Below are 16,497 nucleotides of genomic sequence, written 5' to 3' on the forward strand. Positions count from 1 at the left end.
TATTTATGTAGAGTTAGCAAACTGAATGCATTCTGTACAGCCGACATGCTGACATAGGAGATTGACATACAATGATCTACAGCCAATCGGGATCCAGAACACAATCCACCATAAAAGTGTTTGAATAAAAGCAGACAAATTGCAAAAAGAAAAATCTGCAAAACAACGAAAGGTGAACCTTGACAGAGCGAGGGACCATCGTCTCCCAAAAGAAAGGCTAAAAAGAACGGCTCCAAGGAGTAACTTTGAAAATGATCAAATCCAGAAGACGATTGGTTCTTGTATTTCTTCTTCCTGTAAATGAGAATTTTGCAACAATTCTGCCAAATGTTGCTACAATTTTCACTTAGAAAACAAATTCATTGTTTCTTTTCTATATTGCAAATATATTCTTGTCCACCCCTTTGATGAAAAATTGATGAACTTTGTTTTTTAATTTGACATTTTATGTTTGATGAGGTTTTATAGCCTTAATAGGTTTTAAACATGCAGTTTAAAGGCCTGTTCAAACCGGGACGAATTTCGCCAGCGATTTTCGCCGACGTTTAACGCCTCGTGACTAAACAAAGGGCACCAATGAGAGTGTGCACACCGAGGAGAAAAAACGCCACGCGCCAAAGCGTCAAAAAAAAAAAAAACGCCTCGGGTTCGTTTTTTTTTTTTCGACGCGTCGCGTCGAAATCTATTCGACCAATGAGAATGGCGCTTTTGCACACGTGTCTGGAGCTTCTGAAGTTACAGTAAAACACAACTTGGGGGCGCTCAAACACAAAACTGCCTTGCTGAGCACACATACCAGCGAAGAAGATAGACGCCGAGTTGCATCTACACAGCCGCGAAGAAATAATGACGGACATTCTAAAATATCCCCGAACCAAGCACCAGTTGGAGCTACTGATGCTTGAAATATTCATGTTTTCTTTGTATGATGCTGACAAGCGCGTAAATACTTGCTCTCTTCTTCTGAGTGAAAAGCGACTTTAAGAAGCGTAAAGTTGCGCAGCGCCACCTTGTGTACAGGAGTATTTCTGTTTACATTAAGCGCCATCTAATGTCAGGGAATGAAATTGCATGTTTGCTCGGCTCATCGTCAGCGAAAATCGCCTGGGTGTGAACACAAAAAACGTGGCGAAAAACGCTGGCGAATAACGCCTGGCGAATATTCGTCCCGGTGTGTACGGGCCTTAAAACGAGCAACATTTAATGTAGAAGGGATTTTTTTTAATGGATGGATTTTTGGACCAGATCTTTTTTTCTGAGTTGGAATTCTATAATTTAACATTCTAAAGATAATCTTATGTATTGTGTTCCTCAATATTATATATATAAGGTTTGCAAACTCTTTGTATACTCTTTGTCTCCAATAGGGTGGAGAAAAAAGCTAACAGTGTGAAAGGTTGCAGAGGCGATCAATAACTCTCCACTTTATGAGTGCATCAAAATTAACATTATAGCACATAAAAAATGCTAGCATGAAATTACGGTGTCCAACATTTCTCAAATCCACAGTATTGATAGGATTAAAAACAAGGTTTCATAATGGGAGACCAGACAAAATCGACTCAATCAGCAAATGACCATCCCATTTTTTTAAAATAGCTGCGTTGTAGTGATGAAGCCGCACACTTTGCCATTGATTGGACTTCTTTAGCAGCAGGTCAAAGGAAAGAATGCTCAATAATGGCTCTGTACACTATAAAGTATTAATGTTTTCTCCTAGTTTGGACCTCAGGGGACGGCTATTAGTGTGTAATTGGCTAGCTGTAGAGTAATAATTATCCTATACAAACATTTACTTTTACTTATTTTCTTTAACTTTTTACTTTACTTTTAAAAGTAGAAACTAGAAGCTAAAAGTGAAGACCAGTTTAAGGGCAAACGTGATTATTTTTTGCTTATTATTTTAATTTAGCTATAATATAGCTAAGTCATTTGCCAAAGAGTTGTAAAGATTTTAATGGTTGTTGGTTGAAGGAACAGCTTATTCTGTTGTTTTGTTTTTAGTAAAAACAGGAGGAGACACATGATATGACATTATTGGAAAAATCTTTACATGAAATTATAAAGATTTCACATTATGAAGATGAGAGGATTTAAGGATCAACAGGTGTTTGAATAATTCCAAATCCATGAGTGAACTTGATTGTGGTGAAATAATCAAAGCTATTTTAATTACAATCAATGATGGTTACATTGTAATGTGCAATAATGATAACTGAAATGTTTAAATTGCAATCAATAAGTTATTTATTTTGTTTACTTGATCTGCAATGTGTAGCAATAATTACTGGTTTAATGTGATAATGTGTTCTAATGATAATCAATTATTATTACATAATGGTTATTGTTTACTGAAATCATGAAGGAATGTTTTCTGAAGATAATCAATCATTAATAGGCACTGGATTTTGTTACTTGAAGAGAATCCAGCGGATCAGAACTGGATCACAAAAACTGTAAAACTATCAAATGAATTAACTCAGTAGTGGTGGAATTGTGTAAGTTTACTGCTTCTCACTCCTTTTTAAGCAATAAATCAAGCTCTTCTTGACTTTAGTTAATGATCACTGTATTTAATTAAGCAAATGTGATTTTTTTGTTTTATTTTCTGTCTTTTTAATCTATGCATTCCAACATTCCTGTGATGAGTTTGTTAAATGTGTGTAGATTCTTTATTGCTTTGACTACAATGCTTGAAATAAATCAATAAATCAAATCAAATCAAAATACATTCCACACCTAAGCAGACCTGCCATTTTGGTTTAGAATTTTTTTCGCTTTAATGTCAGATAAACTGTATCAACGTTAACCATTTATGTCATCAACCGAGGCGAGTAGAGTCTGAGATGTAGCTTTTTAATAGGTTTGAGTTTGTTTGTTTTTATAAACAAAGCACAAGAATTAGAAAAGATCTTTAGCAACATTAACATTTTTTGCTTCTGTTGAGTCTAATCTAAATTGATCTTTTTCACAAAGTGAAATCTGGAGGGGAAACCGTTGCTGGTGACCACTGGGTGTGTTTGTTATGCACTAATTATGCTTTGCTACATGTGCATTTGAATGCAGACACTCTTGCAGCAGCCTTACAGAGCTGAGGTGGTCTGTATAGATTTTAGCACAGATTTGAATTACTTTGGTTACTTCATGCACTTGTGATGGCCCCTGTTGACGAGACTAAGATTCAAGACTGTATTGTTTAAAAGCTTTAATCAATTGCCCAGCTCTTATTTTTATGTTGATTCAAAAGTCACACATCTCAGCTCTTCTGACATAATTAAAAAAAGCAAAAACAAATCTCATTATGGGCTGGCTCTCGGAGACTTCGTTAGGGACAATCTTACTTTTTTTCTCTTTTTCGTCTAGAATAATTGGTTTTCAGGACCAGCTAGAAACAACTACTTTAAAAGGACACATCAATAATGACTTTTCAGATACTGTAGTTCACTAATTTAACACAAGTTTTCTTTACTATTTATTGACTGCCAATAGATTCACTATTGTGTATGTAGGACTGGTATAACCCAATGTATACGCCAGATATGTGGAGTTATATGTCAAATAATGTCCATAAATGGGTCCATAATAAAATTAATTAGCAAGTCCGGAATCAATTTTTGCTTTTTCAATTTCTGATTTATCAATGTATTAAAAAAATGACAGCTGTGAAAATGTTTAACATACTTACAAAGAACCTTTTCTGTCTTTAGAAGAATTCATGAGAATAATTTGTATGTGAACAAAACATCTTTCACTTGCCACCCACCTTTTTCCCAAACAGACGCACAAACATTTTGTGTTTAGACAACAAAAATGAAAAAAAGGTGTAAACATTATTTTACAACTGCAAAACACTTTTGATGGATAACGCCACACAAGTGCTTCTGTTTTCCTAAACTCTGATGTGTGTTAGCGATGAAATACGATGTGCACTTCAGCTAAACATGACCAAGCGTTTGTGGGAAGCATGTGCTGCATCACTACTACTTGTAAACTTAAAGCTCAAGCTGAAATTCATTTTGAAAAGCATTCAGTCTGGAAATAGGCATGATTTTACACACACACCCAGGCCCTACCTGGTATGTGGGACATCAATACTGGAGGAGACGACTTTGCGTTTCTGCTCCAGCAAAGACACAGATCGGGTCTCGGGGTCCCGGCTAACACGCTTGCCGTCCACCGGCCGCTGCTCCTCTGCTGCCTCTGGGTTCAGGCAGCCGCTCTCCTTCTGGCCTTCTACTGCTCCATTACTGGAGCTCAGCTGTGGAAGTGTGGAAAGAACAATGGGGAAATGATTGGACAATTGTTGACTTCAATAAGACATTTTGGATTCTCTCGAAGAAGAAAAAGATAAAAGAAAAAAAATTCTTTTTGGGAGGATTTTTAAAGAAACTTTAGTTTAAAAATCCTGCTAAAAGTTTCCAAAACTTTTGTTAAACTGCAAGTATATAAACAGTAAAAAATAATAATAAAAATAAAAATCTAACTACTAACAAAACAAGTAGTTATTAAATTATTATACCACATAGATGCACAAATACAATTAAATATCGGTTTAAAACTGTTAGACTCCATAACGTTTTAAATGACATACTATTAAACATGTGCTTGTACTATGCGTCACAAAACAATTATTTCCATTATAATTAGTTTTTGTTTCTGTGGCTTTTTGCCAATTAAAAGCAAAGTAACAGAAAAAGAAACAACAAAAAACAGCCATTTATATAAATTCTCCAGCTTTGCAATCATCCATAGGGTCCAATTAAAAAAGCCTGCAATCAATTAAAGTACTTTAAACAACACACATCCAGTTATGCTTTAGGCTGTAAATAATTTATCATTGCTCTCCTAAATTTAGTAGAAAAGCTCAAATGAAAACAAAAATATATTTTAAACACTATAAATCAACCGTATTTAAAAAATATAATAATATAAAAGCCAAAACAAGCTAGCTAGTTCATGAAAAGCACGTCAAATGTACTTAAATATAACTTTTTTTAGATGTTTAAAACACTAAAAACATTAGTTTTGATTAGCCTTTATATCGAAGAAACAAGAATGCACATTCCATTAAAACCTAAGCTGATGAGATATCACACTAAGGAAAAACATTTGTCCAACCACAAACCTCTGAGGACGCCCACCAGTCAGAAAAAGATCATCCATTCTCTTACACAACAGCAACAAATAGCAGCCATATGAACAGGAGACAATCCTAATCTGGCACTTCTGTGGATATCTATGAGTATCAGGCTGCTCAAAACACTCCAAACAAATAAACAGGCATAAAAAGAAAATATGTGGGCATGTGAGTGTGTGATTTGTATATTTATCTACAAGTACAACACAATACGTCTCAGATGCTGAGAGGTTTATATGAAATATTAAGAGGAGGATGCCAAGTCAGTAAAGACGTCAAGAGTTCTGTCAAAGCTAGAGCACGTGCCTGGAACCAGAACACATCCAGCGACTGCTCCTTCCCTCTGCATCACCAAATTTCTCTTTCACGCTTACGCAATATTCTGACTCATTTTTGGACATGAGAGTCAAGTACGGAGCAGATGTACCATTAGAAGTCAAAGGCAATAAAGATAAATGTCATTTTCTTGTTGTTTGAAATAAATACAATGAAATTAATTCATAGGACAATAAGAAAAAACGTATTTCATAAATTTAATAACAGAATTGAATCCACTGTGATATCAGAATCCGAATCACTTTATTTGCCAAGTACAGCGCATATACAGGGAATTTGACTTCGGTTACTTGTGCTCTCGTGCAAACTAGCAAGGTAAAAAGGATAAATAATAAAAAGATAAATAATAAAAGGAAGGTAGATGTAAGGAAGCTGTATGAATAAATAAACATAACTAAATAAAGGAATGGATTCAAATAAAAAAGGTCAAAAAAATGCAGCATCAGTAATTCCAGTTTGACAGTTTGTGGTTGTACAGTGTCCCTGAGTAGTCTGGAGTCAGGAGTTCATTAGAGTGACAGCTCGGGGGAAGAAGCTGTCTTTGTGGCGAGTGGTTTTGGTCCGCATTGTCCTAAAGCGCCGTCCTGATGGGAGGAGGCTGAAAAGGTAGTGTCCAGGATGAGAGGGGTCTTTTACGATCCTGCCAGCCCGCTTCCTGGCTCTGGATCGGTACAGGTCCTGAATGGGGGGAAGGCTGGAACCAATAATCCTCTCAGCAGATCTAATGATTCTCTGTAGTCTGTATATAGCAGCGTCTTTAGACATTAGAGCCGGTGTTGCACCAAAAACTGTGACCTGTCAGATGTGCCCAATCCTCTCACTATTACGGTATTTCAGTGACTTCAAATCCGACAAAAAAAACGAGTAGCGAGCACTGCAAATTGTGAAGAAAGTATTTTCCTTCTGAAACTGGAATCTTTTTTATCACCTGGAGCAGAGCCACTGAGCATGCTCAATCTGAGACCAATTCTCCAGCCTAAAAGTAAGACCTGCAACAGTCTAAACAACTAAAAGAAGTTCGGAGAATTTGCTTTTAGTTCTTATAGCTTATTCACAGGATGTTGACAAAAATGTAAAACTTAAAAGCATTCGAATTCATTTGTAAAATTAATTTTTTGTTTTGAAACGGTTTTATTTATGTTTTCTTTTGAAACTTGACCGTTTTTGCTTTAATCATGTTCCTTCAGTGCATTTGTCATGTTTAAAGTATGATAGGAAATGAATATCCTGATCATTACACATTTGTCTTATGAGCAGAGTGTTCAAACTTGACAAATATAGTTATCTGGATTATATAGTGATTGATATATATCGTTATCGCCTGATATGGAAAAAAAACAAACCTTATTGTGATATAAAAACTTTAAATCAGGGGTGTCAAACCCATTTTCACCGAGGGCCACATCAGCATAGTGGTTGTCCTCAAAGGGCCAGATAAAACTTATACATGTAACTAAATGTAAAGAAAAATTAATGTAACCACTCCTTAATGTTACATAACTCATTTGTTTATTATAACTTTTTAAAGTGACAATTACAGTTGCATAGAAAACATATGTTTGCTTGTTATTCTAGCATAAATCCTTTTACATTTGATTCTGTCATGTTAGGTTATATGGACAGTGATTAAGTCCTAATGTATAGTTACCCAATCTGATATTTCAAGTCCGATTCCCCCTAGATATGAATAAATACACACCAATTTTTATTTTATTCTTTATTTATTATTTTATTCCTGGGTCACATTTGGCCTGCGGGCCTTGAGTTTGACACATGTGCTCTTTATCGTCAATGGTGAACTATTATTTTTAGTCTGCCTCTAGTGGCCATGTAAACAATTGCAGTCTTCCAGCAAAAACACAACCTGCTCAGTTTTGTCAGTTTGGTTTTTCCAAAATTGTAATCCAGCTCTTTGTTTTGTCAAATTTGCAAATGAAACATAAAATGTGCAATGGACTCTAGTTTGTGAGATTGAATGATTGAAGATACAAGACATATCGACAGATTTAAAAAATATAATTTATTTGACTAGTGGGAACCTCAGTAGCCTGTGAAAGAAGCTTACATAGGCACACTAGCCTGGCATCTTCCCTCATGCCGGTCACCTGCCTCGTTGCACACAGCTGTAGGTGTCATCCCAGCATTTCAACCAGCATTTGTCACATCCTGGTTGCTGTTGGTCAGTGGTGTGAACAGCACAGCCCAGCTGGGGTTGAGGTCAGCGCTGCTGGCAGGTCCGTTCATCTAATCCTCTCCCTCTCTGGAGTTTGACTCTCACAAACGGCACTCAGTGGGAGTGTGATGGCAGCATACGCCGTCACATCTATTTTAAAAATCCTTTTTTTCTGTGTCACGTTCTGTTGGAGTTTTCTGATTAGGTTTGAATTTAGACGGGTGTTGCATTTCCCTTCATAAAATGCACACAACATGTCGTCTCTCGTTATCTGGCATTTGATCCAACATTTGCATAAAGCCTTTACTCCTGCCTGAAAGGAAAACAAAGGTAAATACTTTTACACGGTTTATTTAAGTTCATTGTCTGTGTGATGCACTAGGTTTTAAGTTACCGCTGTTGGAGGGGGGAGAGGGGGCTACAGGTCTGACTGGTCCTGCTCCTGGAGCATCATGGGTATAAAGATGCACTCCCGGAAGCAGTGCCTTCTATACTCAAGCCAGGCAATTGCATAGCAGTTTTACCAGGGGAGGGAAAAAAGACTTTGCATTTGTATTTAAGGGCATATATCATGCAAAATACATTTTTTTGAGTTTTTAAGAAAAGAAACCCCAAAGCGGTATTTTGATACCTTCACACTTTTCGGAGCATTCCTCTAAAAAGCTACAGTCTGAGCACCAGCCCCCCCCAAAACCACCAAACGAGCGGGTTCTCAGGAGCTGACCTAGACCAGTAAGAACAGCCGCTTCCACGGCGTTTCCCAGCACCAACCCCCAGGTTATAACACAAACACCCACTTTCTCCGCGGAGCTAGCGGTGTTTGGCTAAAACGCATTTATTTTATATGCACATCCATCTTTGCAAAAGTTTGGATGTTGTTTTGCTTTTGTGGGCGAGATGCAGACTCGCTGCCAGGGCCGACTCGAGGTGAGGAAATGGGCGCCACCCACACGGAGAGAAGAGGTCGAGCCGTCTTACTTCCGGGTAGGAAAATGAGCTGCGAAAATAACTCATATTTGATTTAAAAAAACGTTCTTGTGTTAGCCAAAGGTAATATATTATCATGTACATGGATATTGTTTACTATAAAAGTCTTAAGAACAGCATGGTGTAGGCCCTTAAATTAAACGTGTGCACTTCTTTGTACTAAAATCTTGTATTCATAGTTTGTCTAAAATATTTCAAAGAGAAAATCAGAAATCCTATAAGCTATTGTTGCCATTACTTCACCATGTGGTGCCTTCACATTTATTAGCATTATCATCTCAATCCATAGTTTATTCTCACACTGTGGAGATACCGGATTACAACCGGTTGCAGGATCTCATCCTGATCTCTGCCTGCACTGAGATGAATCCGTTCTGGATCGTCTGGGTGGAGATCCGTCAGCCACATTTTCCTGCAAGATTTGAGACTGAAGAAGACAGCCGTTGGTGCCAAAGTCCGAAAAGAATGAGGATCCAGACTTTTGGGACCCAAAAGGAGCAAGTCCCCTAATCCCCTAGGCCTTGCTCCTAAGAATGCAGCCACTTGGGAAACCCCAGGTTGAAGTTGCTGTCGCTAGAGACCTTTCCAAAAAAGGGAAACGAGGAATTTCAAATTCCAAAAGATCAAAACAGGAAATAATGTACTAACTTAACTAGTTAGTTTTTATTATTTGGATAAAACAAATTTTCCAACAACGTGCAACATCAAAAAATACGGACAATTATGGAATGAAAACTAGTAAAATTTACATGACTTATGTTAAAAACCTCCAATCATCTTTTGATCTATTGTAAAAGCATTTCCAGTGTTTTATGAATTAGAATTATGCCGTTTTTAGCCAAAATCTGTGTCACATAAGTATTGGTTCTCCATGATCTCTCCACTCCTGACACACCTGAGTGTAAGCGGGCCAGGGTGGGGTGTTGGGGAACAGAGCGGCCCACCCAGCATATTTTATTCTACATCACAAATATTCTCTTTTTCGAACAACATTTTTCTGTCAGCTCCTGAGTAAAGCTTAATAATCTTCACACAGAAAAGTGCCAAAAGAACATGTTAAAACACCCGCATTTTCATCAGAGTGGGTTATTAAATATTAAAGTCGCAACTAAACATCAACACCATCATTAGGATTATGGTCTAAGAGTGAGTGCAGTATTGAAGTTTATTCAAGTTCTCCATTCATTCCTGCTCTTGTGTCAGAGAGTAAAGAAAACTGTGAATGATCTACGAGTCAACAAAAAACAGCCCCTTCCTCAAAAGATCAGTACATCTCCATTTTCCACTATAGGGATGAAGCATCCGGCATTCGGTGTGCTTCATGCAGACCCCCAAAGCTATAGCTCGCCGTGGGATCTCAGCTTCAGAACAAAGAGTCTCTCAGCTGCGTTGCTTCATTCACTCCAGCACTGCACTCCACAACAGCAAACTCCCTCAAAACTAAATAACACAATCACAAAACATCGAGAAAATCAATGCTGGTCTCAAAAAACAAACTTGTACAGACCAACAAGTCGCTCCCCAACACACACACAGACACAGGCTGTGGCTGGGCACGGTGCCGAGCTTTGAGATACTTTGGGGAAAGCCACCCGTTGCCAACCTGGGGGTGTCCACATTGTTGGTCGTACAGCTGCTGCGCAGTACAAATGGGGCCTCATCTTTTCTCATCCCACAATCAATTAAAAACGGAAAGCTGTTGGAGCTCACAAGCACACACCAGAGGAAAAAATCCCATACTTCCTTCACTACACACACAAAAGCTGCACAGATGCACCAACACACGCAGCGGACTCCTCCTCCTCCTCGTTTTTATGGCTTGTTTTTGACTCCAGTGGGGAATTGAGACGTGCCGAAAGAGACTTGACCATTGTGTGAGGACCACACTTCCAGCCTCAGCTGCGCCAGCTTTCCATCATGTGACTATCGGGGGTTTTCTTTACAAAAAGGTTTTTGTGGAGGTTTGAAATCTATTTTACTCGTTTTAAAAGCTTTCAGAAAAGACACCCGAGCTTCGCTGCTGGAGGAAACATAGTTTGCCTGGAATGCGTGAAAACAGAAGTGGACCACTAGTTTTTCGAGATTTAGCGGAGTTCCATTGATCATTGCCATAAAAACTGACACACAAGAGGGTTAAATAAAACTCAAGTCAAATAAACCAATGAAAGCTGCAAGATTTAGAGTAAATTAGATCAAAAAGAGGCTTATTTTCCTGTTTTTACATAGATTATAACCAGCCATTTAAGCTGGAGTCAAAGTACACAATATACCTAATAAGCTTTGAACAGAATAAGGAATTTGGGTATTGTCAAAGATGACTGCCTTTCTTATTGGTGCAATGTATTAATGGGATACACATGTGCATTTAAAAGATGTGGGTGCAAAACTAACTAATTGAAAATATGATCAACCTAAATGCAAATGAAAAAGAAAAAACGCTGCAGTCACTGCTTATTTGTTTGTTTGCATTGCCCACCCATGAGGCCACATAAACAGTGCGCAGGCCCCATCAAGCCCTTTGTCCTACATATCAGATGACGACAAATATCACGACAGCTTCTTTATTATTTCACCAAATCCGCAGCTGCATGATCGACAAAAATAAAAACGTGTTTTCACGGATGCACGTTCAGTGCGAGCCGGTTCGATCTGCCGTCAACACGGAGGCTGCAGCAACGCTGAATCCGCTCCGAGCAGGAAGCGGTTAAACGCTGCAAAACAGTGCAAAAAAACAACAGCACACACACACAATTAAAAAAAAAAAAAAACAGTGGCCATGGCCGCTGCGCGCGCGCACACACACACCTTCAGGCTGGACTTGAGCGGTCCTTTCGCCGCCACCGCTATCTCCTCCTCGGTGAACTCCTTCAGGCTCCCGTCCTGCATGAGGACCGTGTAGACGTTGCGCCGGACCTCCACGTCCCTGTTCTCCTGCTTGACAGCTTGGACCACTCCTGTCACCGGGGCACCGTCCCCGGTCGGACTCGGGGCGTAAACGCGGCTGCCGAGGATCGACCGCTTCACCAAGCGCCTCGTGTGCATGCCCGCGACTCGACTGTCACTGCACCCGCAGCCGCCAAAATCCGGTGAAACGGTGTCGCCAAACGCAGATTCACACCCGGTCAACGACGTCGAGGAGAACACACAAACCCGCAGCAGATTCACTACACGCTCCACCGATAAACGGCCACATACTCGGGGGGGAGAAAACTCCGAAAGACGGCCCAGCAGCACCGAACCGGCCACCGTGGACGACTTTGACTCAGTTCCCGCCTGCGACTCATTCGACGCGGACAGACTCCACTTCCAGCCGGCGACCAGTTTTCCTCCGTTCGACCTGTTTGTTTTCCCCACTGCCCCCTGCTGGCTGAGCGGTCGGCGGGAAAACGCGGAGCCTCTGTGTCACCAGGAACCGAAATGACATTTCACCGCGATTTAACCAAAAGACGCCATTTTAGTGGAGTTGTCGGACTTAAAAGAAAAGCATTAGAGCAAATACGTTGAATTTTTTTCACTTACTTTGGATGAACGCGTTATTTCTTCGTGTTTGGCATCGAAAATGATGCAAAAACAAGCCCGTTAGCCGACTCCGGCTCCATCGACTGCTAGCATCCAGTCCGCTGGCGGCGGCGGGGGAGCGGAGCCTCTACCGGCGGAATGCTGCCTGTAAACATGTGCGGTCCGGCGGCCGAGGCGGCCTCTGATTGGTCGACGCAGTACACGCCTCCACAGACCCCCACCGCCCCCACCCCTCTCCTCCGACAGAGGGTAAAGCAACTCCCGAGGATGCTCCATTCAAAACAATGACGCAAGGATGGAACCAAAACAAGACGGGCGGGGGTGCGGAGGCGGGAAAAATAGGGAAAACCGGGAATGTTGGCTAAGGAAGCCCACGTGTTATTCCACAATACACATTTTGAAAAGCCACAGGCTTTCTAAACTATCTTTTTCTTGTTACAATAAAACTATTAGGTGCTTTTATAAATTCACAACTAACTTTTAGTTATAACCAATTATCTTCTACTAGGACTTGTTCTGTTTTTGTTTGTTTTTTAGCCTTAGGGTAATATAATAAAACTATAAAAATAAAACAATCCTGCTAAATGGGTTTAGTTGTTTAGCTCCATCATCCGTAATCTGGATAAAAATATGTCTTTCATTAAAAAATATCACTTGATGTGTACTTTCCTCAGTATAGTAAAAGAGACATCATTTTATTCCAAGGCCTGATTTATTAATGGGCGACTCGGGGCAATGTCTGACTGCCCTCCAAACGCGATGGCCCAGAAAAGTCCACAATTAAATACAGAAATACAGATGACAAAAAACAAACAGACATAAAACGAAATGAAAGATAAATGCCTCAACAGGGTATGAACAAGTGTCCTGCTTGTGCTGGTCAGAGGCCGAGCCTGGTAAATGCAGAGAGTAGTGTCAGGAAAAACATGCAGCATAAAACTTATAAGACATATCAAAGGCAAACATAGGTATTTGGATGGATGAGCTCATATGACGATAACTTGTTTTTCTAAGCACTATCTAAATACAGGCTTGTCTTGTTCTGCATTACAAGCCAAATATTCAATGACTCTTTGACCATTTAAATGTTGGATCAACCTCTTGATTGTTATTTAGTTATTTAAAAAAAATCTATTATTTTTGATTATTCCACATGTACTCACGACTTAATTGTAAGGTATGCCATTTTTTAGACAAGAAACTTTAAAGACCCAATCCAATAAAAATCCTGTTTTTCACATGTTCTTGTATCTGATAATGGAGGATTTTTATTTAACAAAAACTTAGCTCAAAATTACAGTTCTGCAATTTCATTTCTTTAAATCGTTGCGAATCAGGAAGCAGACGAAAAAAATACTCCAATATTGCTCGCCCTTTTGTTGCACCAGTAATGTTAAGTTAAGAGGAGAGCCCTAACTTAGCAGGAGAAGGTGTAAACAAAGAGCTCTCAGAAATGAAAAGGAGAAGGGGACTGGGAGCGGTCCTGGAGAGTAACACAGGTTTTTTGATTTTGGCTTAAAATGTTATAATCTTATTTAAAACACCCCTGGGAACACTTTTAAAATACTAAAGATCAATAAATGACAAGAGTGGGTAATTAATGTGTGGTTTTCCCCACAAATTACCAATTGTTGAATAAAACTTTTTCTGCATCACTTTTTTGATTAAAAAAAAACTTGATAACAAAAGCAAGAAGGAAAAATTATGTCAAAGTTGCTCAAATAGTTTTCATTTTTGTGAAAACTAAGAGCACTGTACAATAGAAAGCAAACACAAAGGCAACATGAGACACTTTCTTTTATTTAGATTTGAGTCAAACGAATCACGTCATAAAATATTTACATGCACAGGATGGAAACTGGACACAGTGGAGTGACAGATGTGCTCATAACCGCCAAAACAGGCTTTGCCCTTTGATCAAAGGCCGGTGTCAGCATGGTATTGTCTGGTCGTTGGTGGGACAAACAGTCTCATTAGGGGAGAAGTAGAGCTAAGGGAGAAGCAGCTCAGGGGGGCTTCTGAACCCTTCAATCAGAGCCTCCCCCCACCCCCTCCTTAAGAGGAGTGCATGGGTTTAAATGATCAACACACACAGCTAGAGAGCTTAAGTGGTTTTAGGTAAGTGTCTCTTAACAAAGGTCGGTGTGTGGTGATTAGATTTGGCACTAAAGCATCTCCTTTCCCATTTCCTTGGAGGTCCTTTATGATATTTTTCTGATCAAGCATATATCTGATGTCCAAATAGCTGTGTCAGTTTATGAGAACAATAAGATGCATTTTTAAGGGATTCTTCTCTTCATTCAGGAGTGGATTGGTTTTTAAATTTTCCACCAACATAGGGAAATGCTTGTTTGTTTTTAAAGCATTTTTGAATCCAGTGGTGGTCAGGCTGGGCTTAGCCAGCATCCAAGATCCAGCACGTCAAATGAAAAACTAAGATACAGAAAAAAATAAAATAAAAAATGCAGCATTTTAAGGTGGCTGGAAATATGTCATTATGGCAGCAAAGCATTTACAGCAAGGTTCACAGGCTGTTAACTTCATACTAAACACAGATAAACATTATTTAAGCATCAGTATAACTTTTAGTACCACACTTTTTTTTTCTTTTAGAATTGTTGTACCATAAGAGTTGTACCATGTCCAATACTGGATTTGGTAGCTAGAAGAGTCACAATGGATGAAAAAAAAAATGTAAAAAAGATTTCCTACAGACGGATTTGACATACATCAGTGCACTTCATACATTTATATTTAAATGACACCATTTTGGACACAGAACAATATAAGGTTAACATCAAATATCCAGCGAGAAACAATTGGTTAAAATAGTGCTTTTCACTATATACAAGCCCAAACTGGCACTTCATCAGTACAAGCTACAAAAAGATGGGTATAGTTTTAATATGTTCAAATTGAGCAGGAATGTAACTGGATTGTGGATTTCATTAAGCATCCAGTACCATAAATTTGTGCTTTAAAGCCAGTGAAGAGTTTTTGTACCAAGAATGAGACTAGAACAGTAACCAAATAAGTAACTTTACTAAAGTACTGCAGCTTGTGTGCAAACCATAAAAAAATCTCAGCTTTTCCTTTTGTCTTCTTAAATAGTTACACGTACCCAACAGTCAGTAACCTCACAACTCCCTTTCAGTTTGCATCCTATTTTCAAACATTTGAAACTCCTATAAAACTTATCCTAACTTCTCTCACATACATATTTTGTTTATACAATTACATAGCACTAAAACAATTTTCAATAAATATGAATCACAAGGGTCAAAATGAATTTCTAAAGTACTAAAAATGATTCAAATCTTTTTTTGAAACCTTGTTAAAAATTCTGTGCATATTTTGTTTGCTTTTATCTCTGCAGGCGTTTATCCTTTCACGGTCAGACATGGATGTGACAGTAGGGAAGAAATTTCTGCCTGTGTTCAGCTGTGGATCAGGTTTGATCTTTTTTTTTTGGTTGTTTCGTTTTTGAAATCCCAGGAAAATGCTAGGGAAGTTCCAGGAACTTGAAGAAAAGTAAAAGGGAACCTTGTGAAATCTTTATAAAACATAATGGATGGCAATGAGGAGGCTAAGCTGCAGAGAGAATAGATTATTTAACCTTCACATACAAAATAAGTGCTTGAATCTATGGCACTGAAATCTTGGTCTCTTTTGTTTAGTCAAGTTTAAAGTGTTGTGATTTGATTTCTTTTCAGTCCATAATGACGTTAAGGCCAACTAGTACCGCAGGTTTTTACCCAGAGCGATAAATGAAAGAGGTTAGGATGTGATTAACTGTACCCAAGCTGCAGCGAGGACTTCACTCCTCGATATTCGAAGCTGCAAAAAGCAGATTTTGTGTGTTTTTGTGTCCTGAGGCAACGGCTCGTTTCACAGCAGACTCAAAGGCGGGACATCTCCGGAAAGAGTCCCAGCTCTGCCACACTCTCGTAGTCAGGTTCTTGCCTGGCGGCATCTCTTTCTGCCTCCGCGCTGGCCTTGTGGTCGTCATCCGAGCTAGCAGACTTTGGCATGCGGATGGTTTCGTAGCCGGGATCCGTGCTCTCCAGAGCAGGGTCATGCTGCGGCTGGGTTTCGTCAGGCGGCGTGTCGAAGTCCTGGACAGTGGCGTAGAGGTCACTGGAGGAGGAGGCCGTGACCATGCCCTTGATCTCCGCAATGCTGCTGTAGTCGTGCTCCTTGTCTTCCTCACTAACAGTACTGTCACAGTTCGTTTTGTAGACCGTAGAGAACAGAGTTGACTGCAAGGCGCAGAGAATACACAACAAAATTATGAAAACAACAATAAAAACCACCAGATTTTAAAATATAGATGTTTTCATTGTTG

At 39.3% G+C, this 16,497-nt stretch overlaps 2 protein-coding genes and 1 long non-coding RNA gene across 3 annotated transcripts in view; all 3 read right to left on the bottom strand.

The window, feature by feature from the left end:
- znf704 (zinc finger protein 704) overlaps nt 1-12,145 on the bottom strand; it is a 50,564-nt gene extending 38,419 nt beyond the window's left edge. The window contains exons 1-2 of the mRNA XM_004074379.4: nt 11,439-12,145; nt 4,074-4,258 (exon numbers count right to left, since the gene is read on the bottom strand). Of these exons, the coding sequence (XP_004074427.1) occupies nt 4,074-4,258; nt 11,439-11,675 (422 nt within the window). The 5' untranslated portion in view covers nt 11,676-12,145. The remainder of the gene's footprint in view (nt 1-4,073; nt 4,259-11,438) is intronic.
- On the bottom strand, nt 7,479-8,300 carry LOC110015978. Its single transcript, XR_002291236.1, has 2 exons — nt 8,041-8,300; nt 7,479-7,959 (listed from the first exon to the last, which is right to left on the bottom strand). It is a non-coding gene; the product is annotated as an uncharacterized LOC110015978 (long non-coding RNA).
- Nucleotides 12,146-13,931: 1,786 nt separating the features above from the next.
- Nucleotides 13,932-16,497, bottom strand: part of pag1 (phosphoprotein membrane anchor with glycosphingolipid microdomains 1) — a 51,602-nt gene continuing 49,036 nt past the window's right edge. The window contains exon 9 of the mRNA XM_023960178.1: nt 13,932-16,411. Coding sequence (XP_023815946.1) covers nt 16,052-16,411 — 360 coding nt within the window. The 3' untranslated portion in view covers nt 13,932-16,051. The remainder of the gene's footprint in view (nt 16,412-16,497) is intronic.

Source organism: Oryzias latipes, chromosome 11 (genome assembly GCF_002234675.1).
Source record: "Oryzias latipes chromosome 11, ASM223467v1".
Classification (NCBI taxonomy): domain Eukaryota; kingdom Metazoa; phylum Chordata; class Actinopteri; order Beloniformes; family Adrianichthyidae; genus Oryzias; species Oryzias latipes.